General features: G+C 49.7%; 2 protein-coding genes across 2 annotated transcripts; both read right to left on the bottom strand.

Annotated features, from left to right (window-relative positions):
• Positions 1-4,426: 4,426 nt before the first annotated feature.
• On the bottom strand, positions 4,427-5,329 carry LOC125344514 (proline-rich protein 23A-like). The gene has a single exon (XM_048337024.1). It carries the CDS (start codon positions 5,327-5,329, stop codon positions 4,427-4,429), a length of 903 nt encoding a protein of 300 aa, XP_048192981.1.
• A 17,423-nt stretch (positions 5,330-22,752) lies between these two features.
• On the bottom strand, positions 22,753-23,655 carry LOC125344515 (proline-rich protein 23A-like). The gene has a single exon (XM_048337026.1). It carries the CDS (start codon positions 23,653-23,655, stop codon positions 22,753-22,755), a length of 903 nt encoding a protein of 300 aa, XP_048192983.1.
• Between the last annotated feature and the right edge of the window lie 3,221 nt (positions 23,656-26,876).

Consider the following 26,876-nt stretch of genomic DNA (forward strand, 5'->3'; position numbering starts at 1 on the left):
TCGGGGCCCGGGATAGGAACTTGGACCTTGGTCTTGCATTCAGGGGCTGGGATGTATGTAAACTGTAGGCCTGGGTATTGGACACAGGGTTTGGAATTTGAACCGTGGCCCAGGCATTGCTTTCAGGCCGGGAACTTAACCTTGAGTCTTTGCACCCCTGAGCTCCATGCCTGGACCTGGGATTCAGAGCCTGATCCTTGAATTCTGGGTTGAGATTTGAACTCCAGGCCTGTGCTTCGATTCTGCAGCCTGTGCCTTCTAATCAGGGCTCAGGCTTTGAATTCAGTAAATGGACTGTGAACTAAGGACCTGGGACGTGAACTCTGGGATTGGGCCTTGGGCCCTGATAGCAGCACTGGGCCTTAAATTGGGGCCTGGACTTCAACTTGGAGCATGGAAGTGGAACTCCGAGTCTGGACCTCAATTCAGGGACAGGCCCCTGCATTGAGCGCCTGGGCCATGAACTCAGGGCCCAGGTCTCGAATTGGGAGTGAAGCTTTGAACACATGTCCTGGGATTTCAAGTTGGGGCCCAGGACTAGGACTCAGGGTCTGGGACATGAAGTATAGGCAAGAGACTTGTATTCTTGACCTGGGACTTGAACCCAGTCCCATGTTTGAACTCAAGGCCCGGGACTTGAACTTGAGGCCTGGGCTTGAAGTGGGCCTTGATTTCCCAGCCGAGGCCTTAAACTCGAGCCTGGCTTGGGGATGAGTATGACACTGGCTTCTGAAAATGAGTTTGTGATAACTTCCTCTCCTTCTATTTCTCAGAAGAGCTTGAGGAGTATGAGTATTCTTCTTTAAAGGACTTGTAGAATTGCGTAGTGACCCCCTCCAGGTCATGAACTCAGTGCCTGTGCCTTGAACTCTAAACCTAGGCCTAACATCTGAGCCCTGTACTTGAACTCATGGCCTGTGATTTGAATTTGAGTCCTGGGCCTTGAACTCTCAGCCTGGGCCTTGACCTTCTAGCCTGGGCTTTCAAGTCTTAGTCTAAGAATGAAGTGGTTGTCACAGACTTGAACTCGGGGATTGCATCCTGAATGCGGGGCCTGGGACTTCAACATGGTTCTTAGGATTGCCCTAGCAGCCTGAGCCATGAATTGAATGCTTAGGTCCTGACTGACTCGGGCCTGCGATTTGAATTCAGGGCTTGGGACTTGACTCAGAGCCTGACACTTGAACTTGGCCGCTGTGTCTTGCAATGGCAGTTGGGACTTTAAGCCAGGCCTGGGCCTTCCTCATAGGCCTGCAACTAGAACTCGTGGCTTAGGACTAGAACTCAGTGCCTGGGACTTGAACTTGGGCATTAGCCTTCAGTTCAGGCCTGTGACTTGAGTTCATGGCCTGGACCCTCAACTGAAGGATTGGAACCTGAAATGACAGCCTGAGCCTTGCCCTAACGTTCTGCAACTTGCAATTGAGGCCTAGGACTTCAACTCCAAAGCCTAGGTCTTGAACTCGGGTCCTGGGCTTCGAACTCAAGTCTGTGGAATTGAAGTCGGGTCTTGGAACTTGAACTGAAGGCCTACGCCTTGAACTCCAGTCCTGGGTCCTGAACTTGAGGCCTGAGAATTGTAATCAGGATTTGGGACTTGAACCTTGAACCAGGGATTTAACTAGAGTCCTGGGTCTGAAACTAGGAACGTGGGCCTTAACCTGGGATGGGGAGTAGAGCTCAGGCCTGAGCCCTACTCTCAGGCCTGCAACTTGAACTCGAGCCCCAGATCTTGAACTCAAGGTCTGGAACACAAACTTGGACCTTGGCCGTGACTCCATGGCTGGGATGTGAACTTGGGGACTGGGACTTGCACATGGGCCTTGGAACTCGAACTTAGGCCTTTGCAATGTTTCAGGCCTAGGGCTTGAATTTGAGTTCACATGAGAGCCTGGGCTCTGAACTCAGGGCCTGGGATCTGAACATGGGGACCAAGCATTGAAATCATGGCATGGGACTCGAACAATGCGAGCTTGATCCTTAATCTCGTGGATTGGGATTTGAACGCCAGCCCGGGGACTTGATTTTGTACTTGGGAATGAACGTCATGTTTTAGAGTTGCTTTTGGTCCCAAGGCGTTGATATTGGGGCTGGGCCATATAATTAGGGCCAGGGACTTGAACTTGGATCTGGGGCCCTGAACTGAATTCAGGTCCTAGAACATGAACTCGGGGCCTGAACTGATTTCGGCTGCTCCAACTGGCGCTCAGGGCCTGAGACTGGAACTCGAGGTCTGGGCTTTGAATTGTGGGCCCTGGCCATGAACTTGAAGCCAGGCCTTGGATTGGGGCCTGAGCCTTTCACACACCTCCTGGGATTTCAACTTGGGTCCTGGAACTGAACCTGAGGCCTGAGCCTTGAACACTGGGTCACCGTCCGGAATTCACAGCCAGAACTTTAACTCAGGCCTGGCACTGGACATTCGGTGCCTGGGGAGAAATTGGGGGCCTGGGACTTGAACTTGAGACCTAGGCCTTGAAATGGGGTTCATTCCCTTCAACTCCAAGGTCAGGCCTCCTAGATGGGGCCAAGGCCTTGACCTCAACACATAGGCCTTGTATTCAGGCCCTGCAACTGGAACTTGGAGTCCAGAGACTCAAACTCACTGCCTGGGACTTGAACTCAGAGCCTGGGTTTGTGAACATAGGGCATGGGATTTGAATGGAACACTTGTTGTGATCTCATGCTCTGCAACTTGAAATAGCCTCATGAGACATGAACTCAAGGCCCAGACCCTAAAAGCCTGAACTTGACCCCAGTTTCCTGGATTTCATGTCAGGCTTGGGGATGGGACACAGTCCAGGGATTAGAATTAGAAAAACAAAACAGAAATCCAACGTAAGTTTCTGTGATTTTTTTTTTTCCCCCACCCACTACGATTAGGAGGAAAAACGAATTACTCCGTAAAGATACGGGTTATCTGCCAACCAAGGACAGTAGCATTTTATTTAATGATAAAACTTAGAAGCATCAATAGAGCGTGTAAGACAGGAAAAGTAAGCTACAAAGGTGTTTATCAAAACACACAAAATTCTCTTTATCTACCGGTATTATTGTCCTTGCCAACCAACCAAGAAATACATAGATATGTATTCAAAAATTACATAATTCTGTTGTAGATCAGAGTAATGTAAGAAATTATGTCTATACACTAGTATCCATGAACAAAGTAGACTTAGGATCTTATAAGTATATAATATCAAACCCTAGAACTGAGAGGTTTTCAGTACAGGAGAAAACATTTAAAAATATACCAATAGTGGAAGGGTTTGTAAAAAACAAAACAAAAAACGCACTACTTAAAATCATCAATTCTTTGATAAGCTAATAATAGAAAAACAAAGATCTCTGGTCACTGTTTCAAGGTTTTTGCTTTGTAGTCACCAACGTGCATAGTAGAAAATTTGCTCGAGGGAACTTGGTTTGTTTGTACTGGTCCTAGGATGTGCACTCAGGGCCCTGGCACTGTCCCTGAGCATTTGTGCTCAGGGCTAGCACTGTAGCATTCGAGTCACAGCTCCAGTTCCAGCATTTGCAAAGAGTCTCAAAGACTTTCCTTTCCAGGCTGGCTTTGAACCTTCATTGTCAGCTCTCCACTTCCTGAGTAGCTGGGATTACAGGCATCAGCCATTGGTGCCAGGTGGAGGTAAGTCCATGGTGGCGATGAATTAGCAGAGACTAGGGCCAACGTCCACTAAATGAATATGTATGCTGGTACTAGGGCTTGATTCAAGGCCTGGACTCTGTCTCTTAGCTTGTTCAACTCCCTCAACTCCAGCGCTCTACCACTTGAACCACAGCTCCACTTGCAGCTTTTTCTGATGCCAGTCCTCAGGCTTGAACTCGTTGCCTGGGCACTGTCCCTGACCATTTGTGCTCAAGGCTAGCACTCTACCACTTGAGCTACAGCTCCTTTTCTGGCTTTTTTTTCTGATCAGTTGAAGCTAAGAAACTTACAACTATCTTGCTGGAGCTGGCTTGAAGCTTGACCTTCAGATCTCAGCCTGCAAAACTCGGGATACAGGCATACGCGTTTGGTTGCTGGCAGAATGATTATATTCGTATGGATGCAAAAAGATTCAATGGTAGGGCACTGGAGAAAAAGTGAGCTTGTAAGGCAAAGTGCTGGAGCTGATGGTTGAAGCAAAAACATGGCGTGGAAGTCTAAAAACTGAGGATGACTTCTGCAGGAAAAGGATCTAAACAGCTAACTCAAAGCCGATATATATTCCAAGTAGTGTGTTTTAAGGCTGAGGCCATCTTCCAGATTTCCTAGTCAGCCAGTTCAAACATTCTGCAATGATACAAACAAACACACAGTCAGACAAACTCAAAAAAGAAACCCAATAACGAGTAAGGGAACCAACACACCAAATCCTAACTATGGAGGTTACATTGGTAGCTTCTACCAGACCCCCTACCACCCTCAACCAAACAGTAGGAGGAGGAAGGCAATAGGTCTGAGCACGAGCATCTCTAGCCTTGCACAGGGCATGGATGGTGCATAGGGCACACCAGTAGATTTGGTGGGCTGGTCAGATTTGAAAGCAGGCTGGGAGACAGAGGGAGAGGCCTCAGCAGTGAGCCTTGGACAAACCTCAAAAGGTGGAAGTCCGGGTTGAATACATACTGAGTGTTGTGACTGCTTGGATGAAGGGTGGGCACTGGCAAGACCAGGTTGTGGGCTGGGGTCTTGAGGCTCAGGGCTGGACCAACTTGGCTCCAGGAAGTCAGGATCAGAGTCCTCAGTGTCTTGAGCTTCCTCGGTGTCTTCAGCATCCTCGGTATAGACCTCTTCCTGGCAGGCCACGTCGGGGAAGGGCTGGCAGCAGAGGCCTTGCCGGACCACGACGTCCTCAGGCCGTGTATCCAGCAAATCATCCAGGAGTAGGCCATCGGATGAGGTCCCGGGCTGCCCTTGGGGGTTGGGGCCCAAGAGGTCCTGGGGGATGAGAACGAGCCTGTGGCCTAGGAGGTCCACGGTGAGGACCGAGGTTGGCGGAGGCTCCAGCACCAGATCGACGTGGCCTAGGGGCACCTGCAGGGCGCACCCAGTGGCCAGGACCACCAGGGAGGTGAGGGCGTTGTGGGTGTCTGCGGGGGCCGGTGTCGCCTTGGAGGAGTCTTCGGAGCTGGGTGGCGGCCTCGGCGGGTCCTTTCGGCTGCGCTTCGCTGGACTGGGTCCCGCAGGCTCTGGTGTGAACCAGGGTGTCACCTCGGAGGGGTCTTGCAGGCTGGGTGGCGGCCCCGGGTGGTTCTTTCGGCTGAGCTTCTCCGGGCTGGGTCCCCCAGTCTCCGGTCGGCAGCAGGGCGTGGTGCTGGCGTCCATCAAGGCGAGGGCGATGTCGGGAGTGGCGTGGTAGGTCTGGTGGTGCTGGCGCGGGGTCTCCGGTTGGTGCTTGCATGCACCGGGTGACAGTCAGGTGTCAGGTGTAGAGGAGGCCCCGTGAGGCGGGAAGAGGTCGTCGTCTACTGAGGCCCTGGCCGGCCGCCGCTTTTGAATCTCGCTGGCGTGTGTCCCTCACACAGGTGCGGATGGTAGCGTGGTCTGTATTCTGATGGTGTTGCAAGTGCCCTCGGGCGGACCCCAGGCAGGCTAGGCCCCGCCCTGTCATCTTGCATCCAATGAGAGTGCTACTACGGAGGCTAGTACCTGCGCTGCGATTGGTTGCTCGCTGCTGTAGAAATACTTCCTGAACCTCTAGGAGGCTGAGGAAATTGTGTTGGTCCCGGGCCGGGCTTCTGGTGGCGGGAAAAACGCTTGCTCGTGTGTTCCTCCCGTTCCCTCAGAGGCTGTTCATAACTTCAAAGTCAGCCGAGTGGAAAGCCGAGTCGCTGCCGACCCCTGAGGCAAAAGCGCATGCGCACCCAAGCCGGAAGTGCTTGCTTTTCATTTTTGAGTCAGGACCCAAAATGGAGGTGTGTGTTGACCTGCTTTCATACATGCATGCTTTGCCCTTTCAGAGGCTGTGGAGACCGAAGACTCAACCTAGCATTGTGTGAACATTAGTTGTCATTTCCCTTCTTTATTGATTATTGGTTAAGTAAGTGTCCTGAGGGGGCTTAGCCCAATATGGCGGTGTGTAAAACGTCTAATGCATCTTGGCCTGTGTCGCCCCTTCCACACCCCAGCCGCGTCTCCCCCCGACCCACACTTCCCCTTTTCACACATGACCGTGGAATGCAATGACTGCCCTTGCCCACCCGCCCTTCCTTCGTTCGCCTGCCCCCCTCCCCTTCATGTTCCGCGATGGTAGTGACCCCCCCCCCCCCATGGCTCTATGTTTAGGGAGCCACACCGTCCTCCTTATGCCACACATGGACGAGCTGTGTGGAGAGTGGACCTAAGCCACCACTTTGAGGTGTACATGCTTTTAGTTCAGTTTACTGGAGGATGAAAATGGCATGAGGGAAAACGACAGCCTGGTCTGAGGCAGGACCTGAAAGAACTGGGTCTGGGTTCTCTGTCTCTCTCTGTGTCCCGGGGTTTGAACTCAGGGCCTGGGCCTTGTCTCTCGGCTTTTTTTGCTCAAGGCCAGCCCTCTGCCACTTGTGCCACAGCCCCATTTTGCGTTTTTGGTAGTGAATTGCAGATCCCAGTTTCATGGACTTACCTCCCTTGCTTGAGTTAGAACTGCGATACTCAGATCACCATCTCCTGAGTAGCTAGGATGAGAGGCATGTGCCACGAGCAATCAGCTTTTCTTACTTTTTCTTTTTCTGCCTGGTCTTAGGGCTTGAACTCAAGGCCTGGGTGCTGTCCCTGAGCTCCTTTTCGCCCAGGGCCTGCCCTTCATTTACACATAGTGCTACTTCTGGTGTTTTGTGTTGCTGTTGTTTGTTTTTGTTTTTCTTCCTGCCAGTGCTGGGGAATGAACTCAGGCTGTCAGCATGTTCCTCGCTTCTTTTTGCTCAAGGGTAGCACATTACCACTTGAGACACAACACCTCTTCCTGCATTTTCTCTTCATGTGGTGTTGAGGAATTGGACCAGGTCTTCATGCAAACTAGACAAGCCACCCTCCCCACCCCTACTTCTTGTTTTTGAGTGGTGTTTTGGATGTAATAGTCTCCTGGAGACTTTTCTTCCTGGGTTGGCCTTCTAAGTAGCTACGATTACAGGTTTCTTGGCATTTTTACTATTTTTTTTTCTCCTCAGTCTTGGGGCTTGAATTCATGGCCAGTACACTGTCCCTGAGATTCAAGCCTCTCTTGATCAACATTTAAGTGAATTCTCTGTCCTTTGATGGCAGTGGAATCTTTCTGGTACCCAAACAAATGCAGCTAATTTTCTCCAACATATAGTAGAACAGTGGGAGGAATTTCCAGAGCATGGGGCCCTAGTTATTCTCAGTAAGCACCTTCCATCCCCATCCCTCTTTAAGCTTCAATTCAAAATGCCTGAGCTTGTTTTCAGTTGACAGATGAGGGTTGCAGGATGAGAATTGTTTATGTTTGTGGCTCATTGTGTTCAAGCTTCAGGTGGCTTGCAATCTGGGTCCACTCTGCTAGTTGGATTTCTGGTGTTACTGCTTGCCCAGTGGAAAATCCTCTCAGGGATGTAGGACCAGGACTACAGAGCTTCGATCAGGTGCTCAGAGAATTTGCAAGTGCCTTTCCAGAAACTGCAGTCCCCTGGGGATATCTTGCCAAGGATACGAGTGGGTGCTCTTGGAGCAGAGGACGATGGGGTGTGTGTTTCAGTGTGTAACATGGACATGGGTGGGATAACCTTCTCTGGCCTGGGAAGATTTGATTGTGACTCTGAAAAATTCTCGGAGACAATAATGCGTATGCCTCATGAGAGGGTGGAATTGTGGTATCAGAGACAGATGTGTGAGTAGAGAGCCCATCAGCATCACGGAGGGGCTCTAGGCCCCTGGCTCAGACTGCAAATGGCTGGGACGTCACCAGTGCTTGGTGGAACCAAGTATTTCCTGTTGCCTTATCTCCGGTGGCTCAACTTGGTTGCCATTTGATCTAGTTCTATATGTATATGTGTTGGAGTTTGCACTCCGGGCCAGAGGTCTATCCCTTAGCCTTTCCTACTCAATGTTGAGCTCTAGTTACACTACTGGAATCTTGGTCATTAACTGCAAATTAGAGCCTCGGGTTTTCCTGCTCAGCTCGGTCCTTACATGTTAGCCTCCTGAGTAGACAGGATTACAGGTGTGAGCCACTGGTGCCCACTGTATACTGATGCTACTTTCTGTCAACTTAGGCCTCAGGTGCCTTACAAAATGGGGAGAATGCCACCCAGTTGTGCAGATTGGTTGTGAGATGGTATGCATCCTGTTTTTGGAACATTGTTGGTATTTGCTAAATACTAGCTCTTCACTATATCCTAAGTTTCTAATGTGTCTATAGTTAGTCAGGATCTGCAGTTTCTGACTTGTCAGGAAGTACTTTTGCAGGTTTCGTTGGCATAGAATCTACTTGGTTCAGTGATGGCTCTGGGTTTGAAACTGGTGTGATTGTGTGTGTGTGTGTGTAAGTGTGTCAGGAGTCTGGTTTTACGTTCTTTTAGCTGTAGGTGGACTACCAGGCCTCTCATTGGGTTCCTTTGGTGTCTTCCAATAGTATCAATACAATCAGCAAGAAAGCCTTGAAGTCTCCTCGTAGGCCTAATTGCAAAAATCACTTCAGAGTGTGGGCAGGGAACTAGGTTGGAGAAGAAAAACCCAAGGAGCTTGGATACCATTGGCAAACTAGGTGCAAGGTAAACATTTTTGAATAGGACTCTGGCATTTCATGATTTCTTGGGAGTTAGGGGCTCTGTGAAACTGCTGCGACAGATGTACTTTTACTCCTACTTCTTTACCTCAGAACTAAGTGGCCTAAAAAGTCTATGTGTTTTTACTCATGCACTAAATTCTCAAGCACGTGTAAAGTAGCCGCCTCTTCATGGCCTCCCCACCTACTTCTCATGCCAGGGTTGTGGTGATAACATCCTTTCTGTGTGTGTTTACAAGCTTAAGCTGAGGATTTTCTTTTCTGCAGTGGCAGCATGTTGTGACTATCCTTACTGCCCCTGGTGAGAGCTCACTGCTGTTTGGTGATGTTCCCTGCAGTGTATGTTTCTTAATTCAAGAGACGCATTTTCCAAAAGGCGATATTTGTTTCTCTATCTTGTTTGAATACTTTGTACAAAGACACGGAAGACGATGTGAGTAATCACACGGACAGCAACTTCTTTGTCTCTAAAAATGATGACAGGCTGGAGGCCTGGTTCAAGTGGTAAAGCGCTTGCTTACTAAGTGCAAGTCTCTGAGTTCATACCTAATATAATATTTTTTTAAACAGGAAAAGGGAAAGGAGATAGTTCTACCCTTCCTGCCAATCAAATACTTTTTATGCTGTTTTATGCCTGTTGTAGCTGTCTGGAGTGAAATATGTCTTTATTTTTTAAGAGTGAATTTGTGCCAATTTTTTATTCAGTAAGGTACTAGAAATCCTAGCCAAAGATAAGGCAGGAGAAAGAAAGATTCAAATAGGGAAAGAAGAACTCAAATTGTCTCTATTGCAGATAAAGTATTATAATCCTACCAGGAAACTTCTACTGCTTATAAGTATTTTTATTCATTTAGCCGATCTAAAACCAGCATACAAAATTCAGTAGCTTTTCTATAGCCAATAATGAGTAGGCTGAGAAAGAAATCAGGAAAACAGTCCCATTCACAGTAGCCTGCAAAAAAACAAAATAACTAGGTGTTAACTTCACCGAGAAGGTGCAAATCAAACAATGAAACAGTGAAAGTGATAGAATCTTTCTTCCTGGGTTTAAGTTTCCCACCCCCCCCCACACACATTTACGTATATATATCGCAGTATACATTTTAACTTTCACAATGATGAAAATTATCATTTTACTCTACATAGCTTATGCAGACTTAGGAACTTTAACAATAAATCATTTTCTCCATGTCAGATGATGTGCATTACGTTCCTTTTGTTTAGCAACATCTGTTCCCTCTTTCACTCTTTCCTTCCTTTCCATTCCTACCTATGAGTTGCTTAATTCCCTTTCATCCCTGTCCAATATAGCAATGGTCCCCTCTGATATATTATTGTTGTTGTTTCTGTTATTACTATTCTCACTCACTTTCCACTCATTCTGTGTCCTCTTCACTTGGTTTTTCTGAATTTTGGTATCTTGAGACCTGTTTACTTTGTTCTGTCTCTTTACATTTTAATTCTAACACCCGCATATCAGGGAGACCATCGATCATTTGTCTCTCTGTTCTGGGAGTGTCTCAGCAAGATTAACTTATAAAATCTTAATGAAAGAAATGGGAGACCTAGAAATATGAAAGCATGCCCAGGCTTAGAGACAGACAGAAATGACACCATTGAAATGGCCATATTAATTGGAGGGACAAAGGTGAACAAATGCAAGAGTGGTACTCTTTAAACAGTATGTTGATAAAGAACTGTGCAACATGTCTGTGGGGACAGGCAGAAAAACTGTGAGAGAGTGAAGGAAAGGGGTGACATTGTCCAAATAAATATACTCATTACCTGACTTACGGAAATTAACCCCTCTCTATATCACCTGTTAAATAAGAACAAAAATTTAGAAATTGACCATATTGGCCCAAGCACTGCATAGAGTTATTGCATCAAACTCCCAGTGGTACTTTTCAAAGAAATGGAAAAATCAGTGCGCAAGTTCCTATGGAACTTGGCATATGATACCTTGCTTCTTGTCATTCTCTCCTTCATCTGTTCTTTCTCATAGGAGCCTAAGGCCTCGTCTGTACAAACAAGACTGATTCTGTGGAGAGATGAAATTACACAGGACTCTGATAGCATGCAAAGAAATACCTTAGAAATGGGCTTTGTGTAATAGAGCTAATATTCAATCCTGGATTCCCAAATGTGTGGGCATAAGGAATGAGCTTATTTCAAAGGGCAGAAAGCTGCCCTAGAGCGTGAGCCGAAGGACTTGTGAGCAGACTGAATGCCTTTTCCGGTCCAGAGTGCAGTTATAGGGCCAATACTTTTGAACTCCCTGGGAGACATGAAGGCTTCTCTGGTTTCAGTGTAATTCAGTTTAAGCCGTGCTGTCATAGCATCTGCAGCCTGAAACTGTACCCTACCCAGATTTCACAGTTCAGGGTAGACCTGGAGGAGGCAGAGAGAGGTCCTTGAGGGGGAGGGAGTATTACCAGGGAATGAGAGAAGAAAATTAAGAACATTTAGGATATGCCACATAAGGTCCTGGCTGCTACTGCTGGTGGTGGTGTTGTGTCAGTTCTGGTGCTTGAACTCAGGACCTAGCCTGTGTCCCTGAACTCTTTTGCTCAAGGCTAGTGCTCTACCACTTTGAGCCACAGCTCCACTTCCAATTTTCAGGAGGTTTACTGGAGAAAAAATTCTCATGGCCTTTCCTACCTGGGCTGACTTTGATCTTTGCTCTACAGATCCCAGCCTCCTGAGTAGCCAGGATTACAGAAATGAACCACCGGTACCTGGTCACTTCTGGCCTATTGCTGGTTAATTGGAGCAATGGATGTCATGGACTTTCCCGGCTCAGACTAGCTCTGAACCTCAGTCTTCAGATCTCACTCTCCTGAGTAGTTGTGATTACAGGCATGAGCCACCAGCACTCAGCTGTTATTATCATTAGTATTAGTAGTAGTAGTAGTAGTATTACATTATTTTATTTTGCTGGTAGTAGTAGGGCTTGAACTCAGGACTTAAGGCTTTTGATGTGCTTTGTTCTGTTGTTTGTTCGTTGCCAGCCCTGGCGCTTGGGAATCAGGGCCTGGGCACTGTCACTGGCTTTTTTATACTTAAGGCTAGCACTGTACCTCTTGCACCACATAGTAACTTCTAGATTTTTCTGTTTATGGGGTCCTAAGGAATTGAACCCAGGGCTTCATGCATGGTAGGCAAGCACTGTACCATTCTCACATTCCCAGCTAAGCTTTTGCTTAGTTGTTTCTGGCTCAAGGTTGGCGCACTATCACTTGATCCACCTCTCTAGTTCAGGCGTTTTGTTAGTTAAGTTGAGAGTAGTCTTTTCAGTTTGCACAGGTTGGCTTGGCAGTGGTATCCTCAGATCTCAGCTCCCTGAGTAGCTAGGATTACAGGTGTGAGGCCCGCTCCCTCCAGCTGCTAGCTGCTTTTTGTATGCTCTGGCATTTAATACTTAGAGCCTTGTGGTGGGGTGTTTTAGACCCTCTTTCCAGAGGTAACTGCCCCTTGACTGCATGCACCATCCCCTCATTGGCGACTAGATGTCCCATCTGAGAGCAGAAGACCCTTCACAGGGCTAATAGCTGGGGAGGCCTTTGGGAGGGGCAGGAAGCTAGGATGTGCAAGGTCAGCCCACGTGCCCTGACCCCAGACCCAGCTGAGGAGAGTTGGACCAAGCTAGTAGAACAGGGGAAGAGAAGGTACAAGGAAGACAGGGAATCTGAGACAGACAGGAAGCTGGCCATGGTTGGCTTCGCAGAGAGGGAGCAAGGGCGTGGACATCTGAAGGAGGACTCCCACATGTTGTGTCAGGGGTGGGGGATTGGCAGGGGGAGAGAGGACAGGGCCAGGTGGTGGAGGATCAGGTTGAGGGGCTGAGAAAACTAGCTCCTGGGCCACAGGCCATTAGGCTCACCTCAGAGCTGTTCTCAGGCCCAGGTGATTACACAGTCTCCTTGGCTGGGGATGAAGACTGGGAGAGCTCTCATCGGCCTAGCCTCAACACACCACACTAGCACTGTGATCTTAGGAGCAATCCTTTACCTTTCTGAGCCTTATTCCATCCAGGTCAGCTGCCTCCCTGGGACCTGGAAGTGATTGCCGTTGCAACTGCCCTCCAGTTTACAAAAAGAGGATGCATGAGAAGGAGCCACTGCTGCACAGAGTCCAAGCCACATAGTCCCAAGTCATAGGCTGCAGACCTGGGGACCCCACCCCATTGCCCAGAAAGGCTGCCCTTCCCTGATGGCCCTGGCCTGGCCCCTTCTCGCCTGCCCATTGTCCACAAGGACCCATATGCTCTGCCGGGCAATTGGAGGTGCCCATGGCCTTGGGATGGCCACTCCTGCCCCTATCAGCTGCTGACATGCAAGTGTCCTGGGAAGGAATGTATTTTCATTCTTCCATTACAGCATTCTCAGCCCTGCTTAATCATATTTTTCTTTGTCTTTTAAAACAAGCTCTTGTCTGGGTTTTTCTATCTTCTGGCTGCTCCTCCGAGGACACTGTAGAACTGGGCTGATATTTGTTCCCTGATTGCTTTTTTTTTTGTTAATGTTCCTTCCTTTATAGATGTGGTGAGGCTGGGCAGGTGCTGAGATTCTCCAAGTACCCCATGTCCCACTCGACACTTTCATGTTAATTTTAGAACAAAAGTGCCACCTCATGTTGTGGGAGAAGCTGCTATTCAGAGATGTAAACTATGCTGCCTGAAGTTATCTTAGGGCTGGAAAATTGGGGATTTAAGCCAATTTGACCTCCAAGATGGGGTTTCATCTATTACTAATGTTTTTCTTCATGTGTTACTAATGCTTCTCTGCTCAAACTGTGGTCCTGTCTCTGTTCTGTGCTAACACTATGCAAGCCTGGTACAGTCTGCTCCTCTCACCCCTTCACTTTAGTGGCTAGGAGGGAAAAGAAGAGCAGTGATTGTCCACTGACTATATGATCCAATGGCCTGTTGATCGAGGAGGCTACCATGGCTGTTGATGTAGTAGTCTCCGCAGCGAGAAAGTAAGAATGCTCACTGGCTTGGCCCCAAGAAAGGCCAAGATATGCTTAGTGTTGGTCTGTTCACCATGAGCTGGCATCAAATGTTGAGCCTCAGATCTCAGCTACCTGAGTCGGTAGGAGGGAGCCATCTATATGTGGCAGGGACTCAGCCTTTGATTCCAGGGTAAAGAAGGGAAAGGTGGGAGGTCACGTGACAACCACAGAGGCTGAAAGGGGGCACTTGCTTGGTACTGGCTCTCTCCTGGCTCCCAGTGCCTGAGTACCTTGTGAAGCCCAGTTCTTTCTATCCAGGGCATTTGGAAGCCATGAGTCTGGATGGCCAACCAACAAAGAGAAACACAATTCACAGAGCAAGGAAGGTTGCATGACTCAGTATCTAGGCTCAGATTAGGCCTCCCTCACTCTGGCCTGGAATGAAGTTCTTCCTTGTCTTGCCTTGCTTTGTTCAGTGGTAAGATGCACGGGCTGGTCCTTGAGTTGATTTCTCTGACCTCAAGGCTCTTCCATGAGCATCTTTCAGCTGGCCCCTCATCCTGAAAGGCCCTCTGGGAGGTTGGGTCTGGTCTTTTCCACAGTCCAGTCTGGAGAGAGGGCTGGGTATTAGAGACCTCGCCTGTCCTCCTTCTGCCCCTGTACCAGAGTCCCCTCCCCTCCCCTTCCCAGATGTGGCTGCTGGGGGAAGACAGAAGGCAGGTGCTGTGTGGAGGGAGGGTGGCAATAGAGTGTAATTCCCTATACAAAACTTCTCCCATCAATCTTCTGTCTCAGCAACAGAGTCCCAGTCTATGTCTTGCACTATGGTGTAGCATTCCACTTCTAAGCCACTGTGTGTGTGTGTGTGTGTGTGTGTGTGTGTGTGTGTGTTTTGCCATGTCTATAACCACAATTGACAACCATTCTAAAGTGGAAGGCACCGTTGTTGAAGGGCATGGGAACTCTGTCCTTTCTTCACCTGAGCCTCTTTGTTGTCAAGGTCTTCTGATTATGAAGCAGGGTTCAAGGCCTTGGCTGGTCAGATTAGCTCCCTCTGGCTCTCTGTGGTACAGCCAAGCATGTTTTACAGAGCCGGTATCAGGAGCTGTGCGTCAGCCTGTGATTACGTGTGAAATCCCCCATGATGTAGTCTGGATGGGGATTACCATGGAAACGGCTCAATGGCCAAAGAAATTCTGCTGGTTTCATTGCTAAAGCTTAATTCTAAGAACTTAACAGAATTCCTTAGAAACCTGCTTTCCCCCGACCTTTGTGTCTGGCTTCGGTATCTGCTCAGTAACATTGGCTGACTGAATGAGTGAAAGGACCTAAGAAACAGAGTTCCCCCAATGGGGGCCCAGGCCTTGAACTGTGGACATGGGCCTTGAACTCAGCTGCTGGGACTTGATCTCAGGGCCTGGGCCTGGATCTTGGGGCCTTGGACTTGAACTCTGGCCTGGAATGGACCATGGGGCCAGGACCTTGAACTCAAGCATTGAGAAAGGAATGCTGGGCCTGGAACTTTGACTCTGGGCTTGGGACCTGAGTTAAATGGCTGGGAATGGAATGGGCTTAGCACTTGAACTCAGGGCTTGGACTTGATCTGTTGCCTGGGACTTGAACTTGCCTCTGGAACTGTAATCCAGATCCTGGGCCTTCTACTTAGAACCTCACCCTTGGATTCCATGCCTAGACTTTGAACTCAGAGACTGGTCCTTGAACTTGAAGCCTGGGACCTGAATTCAGGACATGGTAGTTTTACTCACAGCTTGGGACTTGAACTTGAGTACGAGGCATTGATCCCCGGGCTGGGCTTTGTATTCAACCTGTGACTTATAACAGGCACTTCAGACTTACACTCAGTTCCTGGAACTTGAACTCTGGGCTTGGGCTTTGAGCTGGGGCCTGTGTCTTGATCGCTGCACCTGGGACTTGAAGTCAAGGCCTGTGACTTGAATGCTGGGCTGGAAATTTAACTCTGGGCGTGGGACTTGAGTTCAATGCTTGGGACTTAAGCCTGAGGCCTAGGATTGACCTCAGGGTCTGGGACTTGATCTCTGCTTTGTCCTGGAACTCTGAGCTCTACTTGAACTCAGGGCCTGCAACATTAACTTAGGGCTTGGGAATTGAACTCATGACCGGGGCCTTGAGCTCAGAGTGGGCATTGAACTCTGGGCCTTTGCGTTGATCTTGTGGCCTGGGACTTGAACTCTGGCCTGTGACGTGATGCTGGGTCTGGAACTTTTACTTCTTGGCCTAGACTTGAGTTCAATGCCTGCGACTTGAATTTTGGCCTCAGACTTGAGTTCCGGGCCTTGGCCTTGAACTCAGGACCTGGGCATTTAACTTGGGGCCTAGGACTGGAAATTAGGGCATGGACATTTTATCAGTGCTGGCCCTTGACATTGAGGCATGGGCTTTGAACTCAGGGATTAGTCCTTGATCTCGAAGCCTGGGCCCTGAATTCAAGACCTGGGCCTTGAGCTCTGGAGTGGGCCGTGAACTCGAGGCCTGGGACCTGAATTGTCGACCTGAGCCTTGAACTCAGCACCTGAGAATTGAACTTTTTCATGGCCCTGAACTCATGGCCTGGGACTTGAACTTGGGCCCGGGCATTCAAGTCTGGGCCTTGGCTGTGAACTCAGGAACTTGGATTGAAGCCAGGGCCTGGGATTTCTACTGCAGGCCTTGGACTTGAAATCATGGCCTTGGACTTGAATTCATAGCCAGGAATTTGCACTAGAGACCTAGGACTGGGAGTCGGGTCTCAGTCTTTGTCCTGGGCCCTGAAATTGGTCTCTGGAACTGGAATTCCGAACCTGTGCCTAGAATTTGGTGCCTGGGCCGTGGATTCTCTTCCTTGCCTTTGAACTCAGGGCCTGGGCCATGAAGTTGGGGCTTAGGCCTGGAAATTGGGGCCTGAACTTGGATATCGGGACTGTACTATCCAGGATGTTAGCTGGATGCCTCGGACTTGAACTCGAGGCCAGAGACTTGAACTCAGTGACGGGACTTTGATCTCAGGGCCTGGTATGTGACATCATGGCCTGGACTTTAAATCTGAGCCTGGACCAGGAGATCCAGGCTGGACATTGAAATGGGGGCCTGTGAGTTGACCTAAGGATCTGACACATGAACTTGATTCCCGGGACTTGACTTGTGGTCAGGGACATAAAATCTGACCTTGGCCTGCAATTCAGGCCTGAGACCTGAACTTGGGGCCTGCAACTTGATCATGGGCTGTGGAACAAGAACTCTGGCCTGAGCCTTTTCTTTCAGTTCTGAGATTTGAACTGGGGGCTGGAAACAAACACGGGGCTTGAAAGTTGAACTCATGGCCCAGGCCATGAACTCGGGGCCTTCAACCCAAACTCTTGGAAGTGGGGGCCTGGGAATGTTGTCCAAGTCCATACTTGGAATTGGGACCTCGGCCTAGATGTCACAGGTTGCATTTGAACTCAGGCCTATGCCATTAATGGGGGCCTGGACTTGAACTTACAGCCTGGGCCTTGACTTTGGGCCTGGGGCTTGGACTCCAGGCTTAGGACTTGAACTCAGGGGCCACATCATGAACTTACGGGTCCAGCGACTGGAACTCTGGGGCTGGGGACTGAAAAGATGGGCCTCAGACTTTAACTCAAAGTGTGGGCTTGATTTGGGGGACTAGGCAATGAACTCTTAGCTTGGCATTTATACTGAGGGCCTTTGCTAGGAACTGGGGACTGGGACTACCCCCCCGGGGCCTGGAATTGAACCACATATCGCGGCCCTTTTCTGAGGGTCACGGCCTGGACCTCACAGCCTGGAACTTGAACTCTAGTCTGTGGAATTAAAGTGAAAGCTTGGGACTTGAAGTAAAAGGCCTGGGCCATGAACTAAAATCCTGGGTCCTGAACTTGAGGCCACAGAACTGAAATCAGGACTTGGGACTTGAACTCTGGGCCAGGCATTGAACTAGAGCCCTGGGCCTTAATGCTTTAACTTGGGCATGGGGACTAGAACTCAGGCCTGGGCCTTCCTCTCCAGCCTGGAACTTGAACTCAAGCCCCGGGATATGAAATTGGACCTTGGTCTTGCATTCAGGGGCTAGGATGTGAACTCTAGGCCTGGGAATAGGACACGGGGTTTGGAATTTGAACCATGGCCCAGGCATTGCTTTCACGCTGGGAACTTAACCTTAGGTCTTTGGAACCCTTGAACTTGAGGCCACAGAACTGAAATCAGGACTTGCGACTTGAACTCTGGGCCAGGCATTGAACTAGAGCCCTGGGCCTTAATGCTTTAACTTGGGCATGGGGACTAGAACTCAGGCCTGGGCCTTCCTCTCCAGCCTGGAACTTGAACTCAAGCCCCGGGATAGGAACTTGGACCTTGGTCTTGCATTCAGGGGCTGGGATGTGAACTCTAGGCCTGGGAATAGGACACGGGGTTTGGAATTTGAACCGTGGCCCAGGCATTGCTTTCAGGCTGGGAACTTAACCTTAGGTCTTTGGACCCCTGAACTTGAGGCCAAAGAACTGAAATCAGGACTTGGGACTTGAACTCTGGGCAAGGCATTGAACTAGAGCCCTGGGCCTTAATGCTTTAACTTGGGCATGGGGACTAGAACTCAGGCCTGGGCCTTCCTCTCCAGTCTGGAACTTGAACTCGGGGCCCGGGATAGGAACTTGGACCTTGGTCTTGCATTCAGGGGCTGGGATGTATGTAAACTGTAGGCCTGGGTATTGGACACAGGGTTTGGAATTTGAACCGTGGCCCAGGCATTGCTTTCAGGCCGGGAACTTAACCTTGAGTCTTTGCACCCCTGAGCTCCATGCCTGGGCCTGGGATTCAGAGCCTGATCCTTGAATTCTGGGTTGAGATTTGAACTCCAGGCCTGTGCTTTGATTCTGCAGCCTGTGCCTTCTAATCAGGGCTCAGGCCTTGAATTCAGTAAATGGACTGTGAACTAAGGATCTGGGACGTGAACTCAGGGATTGGGCCTTGGGCCCTGATAGCAGCACTGGGCCTTAAATTGGGGCCTGGACTTCAACTTGGAGCATGGAAGTGGAACTCCGAGTCTGGACCTCAATTCAGGGACAGGCCCCTGCATTGAGCGCCTGGGCCATGAACTCAGGGCCCAGGTCTCGAATTGGGAGTGAAGCTTTGAACACATGTCCTGGGATTTCAAGTTGGGGCCCAGGACTAGGACTCAGGGTCTGGGACATGAAGTATAGGCAAGAGACTTGTATTCTTGACCTGGGACTTGAACCCAGTCCCATGTTTGAACTCAAGGCCCGGGACTTGAACTTGAGGTCTGGGCTTGAAGTGGGCCTTGATTTCCCAGCCGAGGCCTTAAACTCGAGCCTGGCTTGGGGATGAGTATGACACTGGCTTCTGAAAATGAGTTTGTGATAACTTCCTCTCCTTCTATTTCTCAGAAGAGCTTGAGGAGTATGAGTATTCTTCTTTAAAGGACTTGTAGAATTGCGTAGTGACCCCCTCCAGGTCATGAACTCAGTGCCTGTGACTTGAACTCTAAACCTAGGCCTAAACATCTGAGCCCTGTACTTGAACTCATGGCCTGTGATTTGAATTTGAGTCCTGGGCCTTGAACTCTCAGCCTGGGCCTTGACCTTCTAGCCTGGGCTTTCAAGTCTTAGTCTAAGAATGAAGTGGTTGTCACAGACTTGAACTCGGGGATTGCATCCTGAATGCGGGGCCTGGGACTTCAACATGGTTCTTAGGATTGCCCTAGCAGCCTGAGCCATGAATTGAATGCTTAGGTCCTGACTGACTCGGGCCTGCGATTTGAATTCAGGGCTTGGGACTTGACTCAGAGCCTGACACTTGAACTTGGCCGCTGTGTCTTGCAATGGCAGTTGGGACTTTAAGCCAGGCCTGGGCCTTCCTCATAGGCCTGCAACTAGAACTCGTGGCTTAGGACTAGAACTCAGTGCCTGGGACTTGAACTTGGGCATTAGCCTTCAGTTCAGGCCTGTGACTTGAGTTCATGGCCTGGACCCTCAACTGAAGGATTGGAACCTGAAATGTCAGCCTGAGCCTTGCCCTAACGTTCTGCCACTTGCAATTGAGGCCTAGGACTTCAACTCCAAAGCCTAGGTCTTGAACTCGGGTCCTGGGCTTCGAACTCAAGTCTGTGGAATTGAAGTCGGGTCTTGGAACTTGAACTGAAGGCCTACGCCTTGAACTCCAGTCCTGGGTCCTGAACTTGAGGCCTGAGAATTGTAATCAGGATTTGGGACTTGAACCTTGAACCAGGGATTTAACTAGAGTCCTGGGTCTGAAACTAGGAACGTGGGCCTTAACCTGGGATGGGGAGTAGAGCTCAGGCCTGAGCCCTACTCTCAGGCCTGCAACTTGAACTCGAGCCCCAGATCTTGAACTCAAGGTCTGGAACACAAACTTGGACCTTGGCCGTGACTCCATGGCTGGGATGTGAACTTGGGGACTGGGACTTGCACATGGGCCTTGGAACTCGAACTTAGGCCTTTGCAATGTTTCAGGCCTAGGGCTTGAATTTGAGTTCACATGAGAGCCTGGGCTCTGAACTCAGGGCCTGGGATCTGAACATGGGGACCAAGCATTGAAATCATGGCATGGGACTCGAACAATGCGAGCTTGATCCTTAATCTCGTGGATTGGGATTTGAACGCCAGCCCGGGGACTTGATTTTGTACTTGGGAATGAACGTCATGTTTTAGAGTTGCTTTTGGTCCCAAGGCGTTGATATTGGGGCTGGGCCATATAATTAGGGCCAGGGACTTGAACTTGGATCTGGGGCCCTGAACTGAATTCAGGTCCTAGAACATGAACTCGGGACCTGAACTGATTTCGGCTGCTCCAACTGGCGCTCAGGGCCTGAGACTGGAACTCGAGGTCTGGGCTTTGAATTGTGGGCCCTGGCCATGAACTTGAAGCCAGGCCTTGGATTGGGGCCTGAGCCTTTCACACACCTCCTGGGATTTCAACTTGGGTCCTGGAACTGAACCTGAGGCCTGAGCCTTGAACACTGGGTCACCGTCCGGAATTCACAGCCAGAACTTTAACTCAGGCCTGGCACTGGACATTCGGTGCCTGGGGAGAAATTGGGGGCCTGGACTTGAACTTGAGACCTAGGCCTTGAAATGGGGTTCATTCCCTTCAACTCCAAGGTCAGGCCTCCTAGATGGGGCCAAGGCCTTGACCTCAACACATAGGCCTTGTATTCAGGCCCTGCAACTGGAACTTGGAGTCCAGAGACTCAAACTCACTGCCTGGGACTTGAACTCAGAGCCTGGGTTTGTGAACATAGGGCATGGGATTTGAATGGAACACTTGTTGTGATCTCATGCTCTGCAACTTGAAATAGCCTCATGAGACATGAACTCAAGGCCCAGACCCTAAAAGCCTGAACTTGACCCCAGTTTCCTGGATTTCATGTCAGGCTTGGGGATGGGACACAGTCCAGGGATTAGAATTAGAAAAACAAAACAGAAATCCAACGTAAGTTTCTGTGATTTTTTTTTTCCCCCACCCACTACGATTAGGAGGAAAAACGAATTACTCCGTAAAGATACGGGTTATCTGCCAACCAAGGACAGTAGCATTTTATTTAATGATAAAACTTAGAAGCATCAATAGAGCGTGTAAGACAGGAAAAGTAAGCTACAAAGGTGTTTATCAAAACACACAAAATTCTCTTTATCTACCGGTATTATTGTCCTTGCCAACCAACCAGAAATACATAGATATGTATTCAAAAATTACATAATTCTGTTGTAGATCAGAGTAATGTAAGAAATTATGTCTATACACTAGTATCCATGAACAAAGTAGACTTAGGATCTTATAAGTATATAATATCAAACCCTAGAACTGAGAGGTTTTCAGTACAGGAGAAAACATTTAAAAATATACCAATAGTGGAAGGGTTTGTAAAAAACAAAACAAAAACGCACTACTTAAAATCATCAATTCTTTGATAAGCTAATAATAGAAAAACAAAGATCTCTGGTCACTGTTTCAAGGTTTTTGCTTTGTAGTCACCAACGTGCATAGTAGAAAATTTGCTCGAGGGAACTTGGTTTGTTTGTACTGGTCCTAGGATGTGCACTCAGGGCCCTGGCACTGTCCCTCGAGCATTTGTGCTCAGGGCTAGCACTGTAGCATTCGAGTCACAGCTCCAGTTCCAGCATTTGCAAAGAGTCTCAAAGACTTTCCTTTCCAGGCTGGCTTTGAACCTTCATTGTCAGCTCTCCACTTCCTGAGTAGCTGGATTACAGGCATCAGCCATTGGTGCCAGGTGGAGGTAAGTCCATGGTGGCGATGAATTAGCAGAGACTAGGGCCAACGTCCACTAAATGAATATGTATGCTGGTACTAGGGCTTGATTCAAGGCCTGGACTCTGTCTCTTAGCTTGTTCAACTCCCTCAACTCCAGCGCTCTACCACTTGAACCACAGCTCCACTTGCAGCTTTTTCTGATGCCAGTCCTCAGGCTTGAACTCGTTGCCTGGGCACTGTCCCTGACCATTTGTGCTCAAGGCTAGCACTCTACCACTTGAGCTACAGCTCCTTTTCTGGCTTTTTTTTTCTGATCAGTTGAAGCTAAGAAACTTACAACTATCTTGCTGGAGCTGCTTGAAGCTTGACCTTCAGATCTCAGCCTGCAAAACTCGGGATACAGGCATACGCGTTTGGTTGCTGGCAGAATGATTATATTCGTATGATGCAAAAGATTCAATGGTAGGGCACTGGAGAAAAAGTGAGCTTGTAAGGCAAAGTGCTGGAGCTGATGGTTGAAGCAAAAACATGGCGTGGAAGTCTAAAAACTGAGGATGACTTCTGCAGGAAAAGGATCTAACAGCTAACTCAAAGCCGATATATATTCCAAGTAGTGTGTTTTAAGGCTGAGGCCATCTTCCAGATTTCCTAGTCAGCCAGTTCAAACATTCTGCAATGATACAAACAAACACACAGTCAGACAAACTCAAAAAAGAAACCCAATAACGAGTAAGGGAACCAACACACCAAATCCTAACTATGGAGGTTACATTGGTAGCTTCTACCAGACCCCCTACCACCCTCAACCAAACAGTAGGAGGAGGAAGGCAATAGGTCTGAGCACGAGCATCTCTAGCCTTGCACAGGGCATGGACGGTGCATAGGGCACACCAGTAGATTTGGTGGGCTGGTCAGATTTGAAAGCAGGCTGGGAGACAGAGGGAGAGGCCTCAGCAGTGAGCCTTGGACAAACCTCAAAAGGTGGAAGTCCGGGTTGAATACATACTGAGTGTTGTGACTGCTTGGATGAAGGGTGGGCACTGGCAAGACCAGGTTGTGGGCTGGGGTCTTGAGGCTCAGGGCTGGACCAACTTGGCTCCAGGAAGTCAGGATCAGAGTCCTCAGTGTCTTGAGCTTCCTCGGTGTCTTCAGCATCCTCGGTATAGACCTCTTCCTGGCAGGCCACGTCGGGGAAGGGCTGGCAGCAGAGGCCTTGCCGGACCACGACGTCCTCAGGCCGTGTATCCAGCAAATCATCCAGGAGTAGGCCATCGGATGAGGTCCCGGGCTGCCCTTGGGGGTTGGGGCCCAAGAGGTCCTGGGGGATGAGAACGAGCCTGTGGCCTAGGAGGTCCACGGTGAGGACCGAGGTTGGCGGAGGCTCCAGCACCAGATCGACGTGGCCTAGGGGCACCTGCAGGGCGCACCCAGTGGCCAGGACCACCAGGGAGGTGAGGGCGTTGTGGGTGTCTGCGGGGGCCGGTGTCGCCTTGGAGGAGTCTTCGGAGCTGGGTGGCGGCCTCGGCGGGTCCTTTCGGCTGCGCTTCGCTGGACTGGGTCCCGCAGGCTCTGGTGTGAACCAGGGTGTCACCTCGGAGGGGTCTTGCAGGCTGGGTGGCGGCCCCGGGTGGTTCTTTCGGCTGAGCTTCTCCGGGCTGGGTCCCCCAGTCTCCGGTCGGCAGCAGGGCGTGGTGCTGGCGTCCATCAAGGCGAGGGCGATGTCGGGAGTGGCGTGGTAGGTCTGGTGGTGCTGGCGCGGGGTCTCCGGTTGGTGCTTGCATGCACCGGGTGACAGTCAGGTGTCAGGTGTAGAGGAGGCCCCGTGAGGCGGGAAGAGGTCGTCGTCTACTGAGGCCCTGGCCGGCCGCCGCTTTTGAATCTCGCTGGCGTGTGTCCCTCACACAGGTGCGGATGGTAGCGTGGTCTGTATTCTGATGGTGTTGCAAGTGCCCCCGGGCGGACCCCAGGCAGGCTAGGCCCCGCCCTGTCATCTTGCATCCAATGAGAGTGCTACTACGGAGGCTAGCACCTGCGCTGCGATTGGTTGCTCGCTGCTGTAGAAATACTTCCTGAACCTCTAGGAGGCTGAGGAAATTGTGTTGGTCCCGGGCCGGGCTTCTGGTGGCGGGAAAAACGCTTGCTCGTGTGTTCCTCCCGTTCCCTCAGAGGCTGTTCATAACTTCAAAGTCAGCCGAGTGGAAAGCCGAGTCGCTGCCGACCCCTGAGGCAAAAGCGCATGCGCACCCAAGCCGGAAGTGCTTGCTTTTCATTTTTGAGTCAGGACCCAAAATGGAGGTGTGTGTTGACCTGCTTTCATACATGCATGCTTTGCCCTTTCAGAGGCTGTGGAGACCGAAGACTCAACCTAGCATTGTGTGAACAGTAGTTGTCATTTCCCTTCTTTATTGATTATTGGTTAAGTAAGTGTCCTGAGGGGGCTTAGCCCAATATGGCGGTGTGTAAAACGTCTAATGCATCTTGGCCTGTGTCGCCCCTTCCACACCCCAGCCGCGTCTCCCCCCGACCCACACTTCCCTTTTCACACATGACCGTGGAATGCAATGACTGCCCTTGCCCACCCGCCCTTCCTTCGTTCGCCTGCCCCCCTCCCCTTCATGTTCCGCGATGGTAGTGACCCCCCCCCCCCCCATGGCTCTATGTTTAGGGAGCCACACCGTCCTCCTTATGCCACACATGGACGAGCTGTGTGGAGAGTGGACCTAAGCCACCACTTTGAGGTGTACATGCTTTTAGTTCAGTTTACTGGAGGATGAAAATGGCATGAGGGAAAACGACAGCCTGGTCTGAGGCAGGACCTGAAAGAACTGGGTCTGGGTTCTCTGTCTCTCTCTGTGTCCCGGGGTTTGAACTCAGGGCCTGGGCCTTGTCTCTCGGCTTTTTTTGCTCAAGGCCAGCCCTCTGCCACTTGTGCCACAGCCCCATTTTGCGTTTTTGGTAGTGAATTGCAGATCCCAGTTTCATGGACTTACCTCCCTTGCTTGAGTTAGAACTGCGATACTCAGATCACCATCTCCTGAGTAGCTAGGATGAGAGGCATGTGCCACGAGCAATCAGCTTTTCTTACTTTTTCTTTTTCTGCCTGGTCTTAGGGCTTGAACTCAAGGCCTGGGTGCTGTCCCTGAGCTCCTTTTCGCCCAGGGCCTGCCCTTCATTTACACATAGTGCTACTTCTGGTGTTTTGTGTTGCTGTTGTTTGTTTTTGTTTTTCTTCCTGCCAGTGCTGGGGAATGAACTCAGGCTGTCAGCATGTTCCTCGCTTCTTTTTGCTCAAGGGTAGCACATTACCACTTGAGACACAACACCTCTTCCTGCATTTTCTCTTCATGTGGTGTTGAGGAATTGGACCAGGTCTTCATGCAAACTAGACAAGCCACCCTCCCCACCCCTACTTCTTGTTTTTGAGTGGTGTTTTGGATGTAATAGTCTCCTGGAGACTTTTCTTCCTGGGTTGGCCTTCTAAGTAGCTACGATTACAGGTTTCTTGGCATTTTTACTATTTTTTTTTCTCCTCAGTCTTGGGGCTTGAATTCATGGCCAGTACACTGTCCCTGAGATTCAAGCCTCTCTTTTTTTTTTTTTTTTTTTTTTTTTTTGGCCAGTCCTGGGCCTTGGACTCAGGGCCTGAGCACCGTCCCTGGCTTCTTCCCGCTCAAGGCTAGCACTCTGCCACTTGAGCCACAGCGCCGCTTCTGGCCGTTTTCTGTATATGTGGTGCTGGGGAATCGAACCTAGGGCCTCGTATATCCGAGGCAGGCACTCTTGCCACTAGGCTATATCCCCAGCCCCTCAAGCCTCTCTTGATCAACATTTAAGTGAATTCTCTGTCCTTTGATGGCAGTGGAATCTTTCTGGTACCCAAACAAATGCAGCTAATTTTCTCCAACATATAGTAGAACAGTGGGAGGAATTTCCAGAGCATGGGGCCCTAGTTATTCTCAGTAAGCACCTTCCATCCACATCCCTCTTTAAGCTTCAATTCAAAATGCAAGAGCTTGTTTTCAGTTGACAGATGAGGGTTGCAGGATGAGAATTGTTTATGTTTGTGGCTCATTGTGTTCAAGCTTCAGGTGGCTTGCAATCTGGGTCCACTCTGCTAGTTGGATTTCTGGTGTTACTGCTTGCCCAGTGGAAAATCCTCTCAGGGATGTAGGACCAGGACTACAGAGCTTCGATCAGGTGCTCAGAGAATTTGCAAGTGCCTTTCCAGAAACTGCAGTCCCCTGGGGATATCTTGCCAAGGATACGAGTGGGTGCTCTTGGAGCAGAGGACGATGGGGTGTGTGTTTCAGTGTGTAACATGGACATGGGTGGGATAACCTTCTCTGGCCTGGGAAGATTTGATTGTGACTCTGAAAAATTCTCGGAGACAATAATGCATATGCCTCATGAGAGGGTGGAATTGTGGTATCAGAGACAGATGTGTGAGTAGAGAGCCCATCAGCATCACGGAGGGGCTCTAGGCCCCTGGCTCAGACTGCAAATGGCTGGGACGTCACCAGTGCTTGGTGGAACCAAGTATTTCCTGTTGCCTTATCTCCGGTGGCTCAACTTGGTTGCCATTTGATCTAGTTCTATATGTATATGTGTTGGAGTTTGCACTCCGGGCCAGAGGTCTATCCCTTAGCCTTTCCTACTCAATGTTGAGCTCTAGTTACACTACTGGAATCTTGGTCATTAACTGCAAATTAGAGCCTCGGGTTTTCCTGCTCAGCTCGGTCCTTACATGTTAGCCTCCTGAGTAGACAGGATTACAGGTGTGAGCCACTGGTGCCCACTGTATACTGATGCTACTTTCTGTCAACTTAGGCCTCAGGTGCCTTACAAAATGGGGAGAATGCCACCCAGTTGTGCAGATTGGTTGTGAGATGGTATGCATCCTGTTTTTGGAACATTGTTGGTATTTGC

Source organism: Perognathus longimembris, unplaced genomic scaffold, assembly GCF_023159225.1.
Source record: "Perognathus longimembris pacificus isolate PPM17 unplaced genomic scaffold, ASM2315922v1 HiC_scaffold_137, whole genome shotgun sequence".
NCBI classification, from domain to species: Eukaryota; Metazoa; Chordata; class Mammalia; order Rodentia; family Heteromyidae; genus Perognathus; species Perognathus longimembris.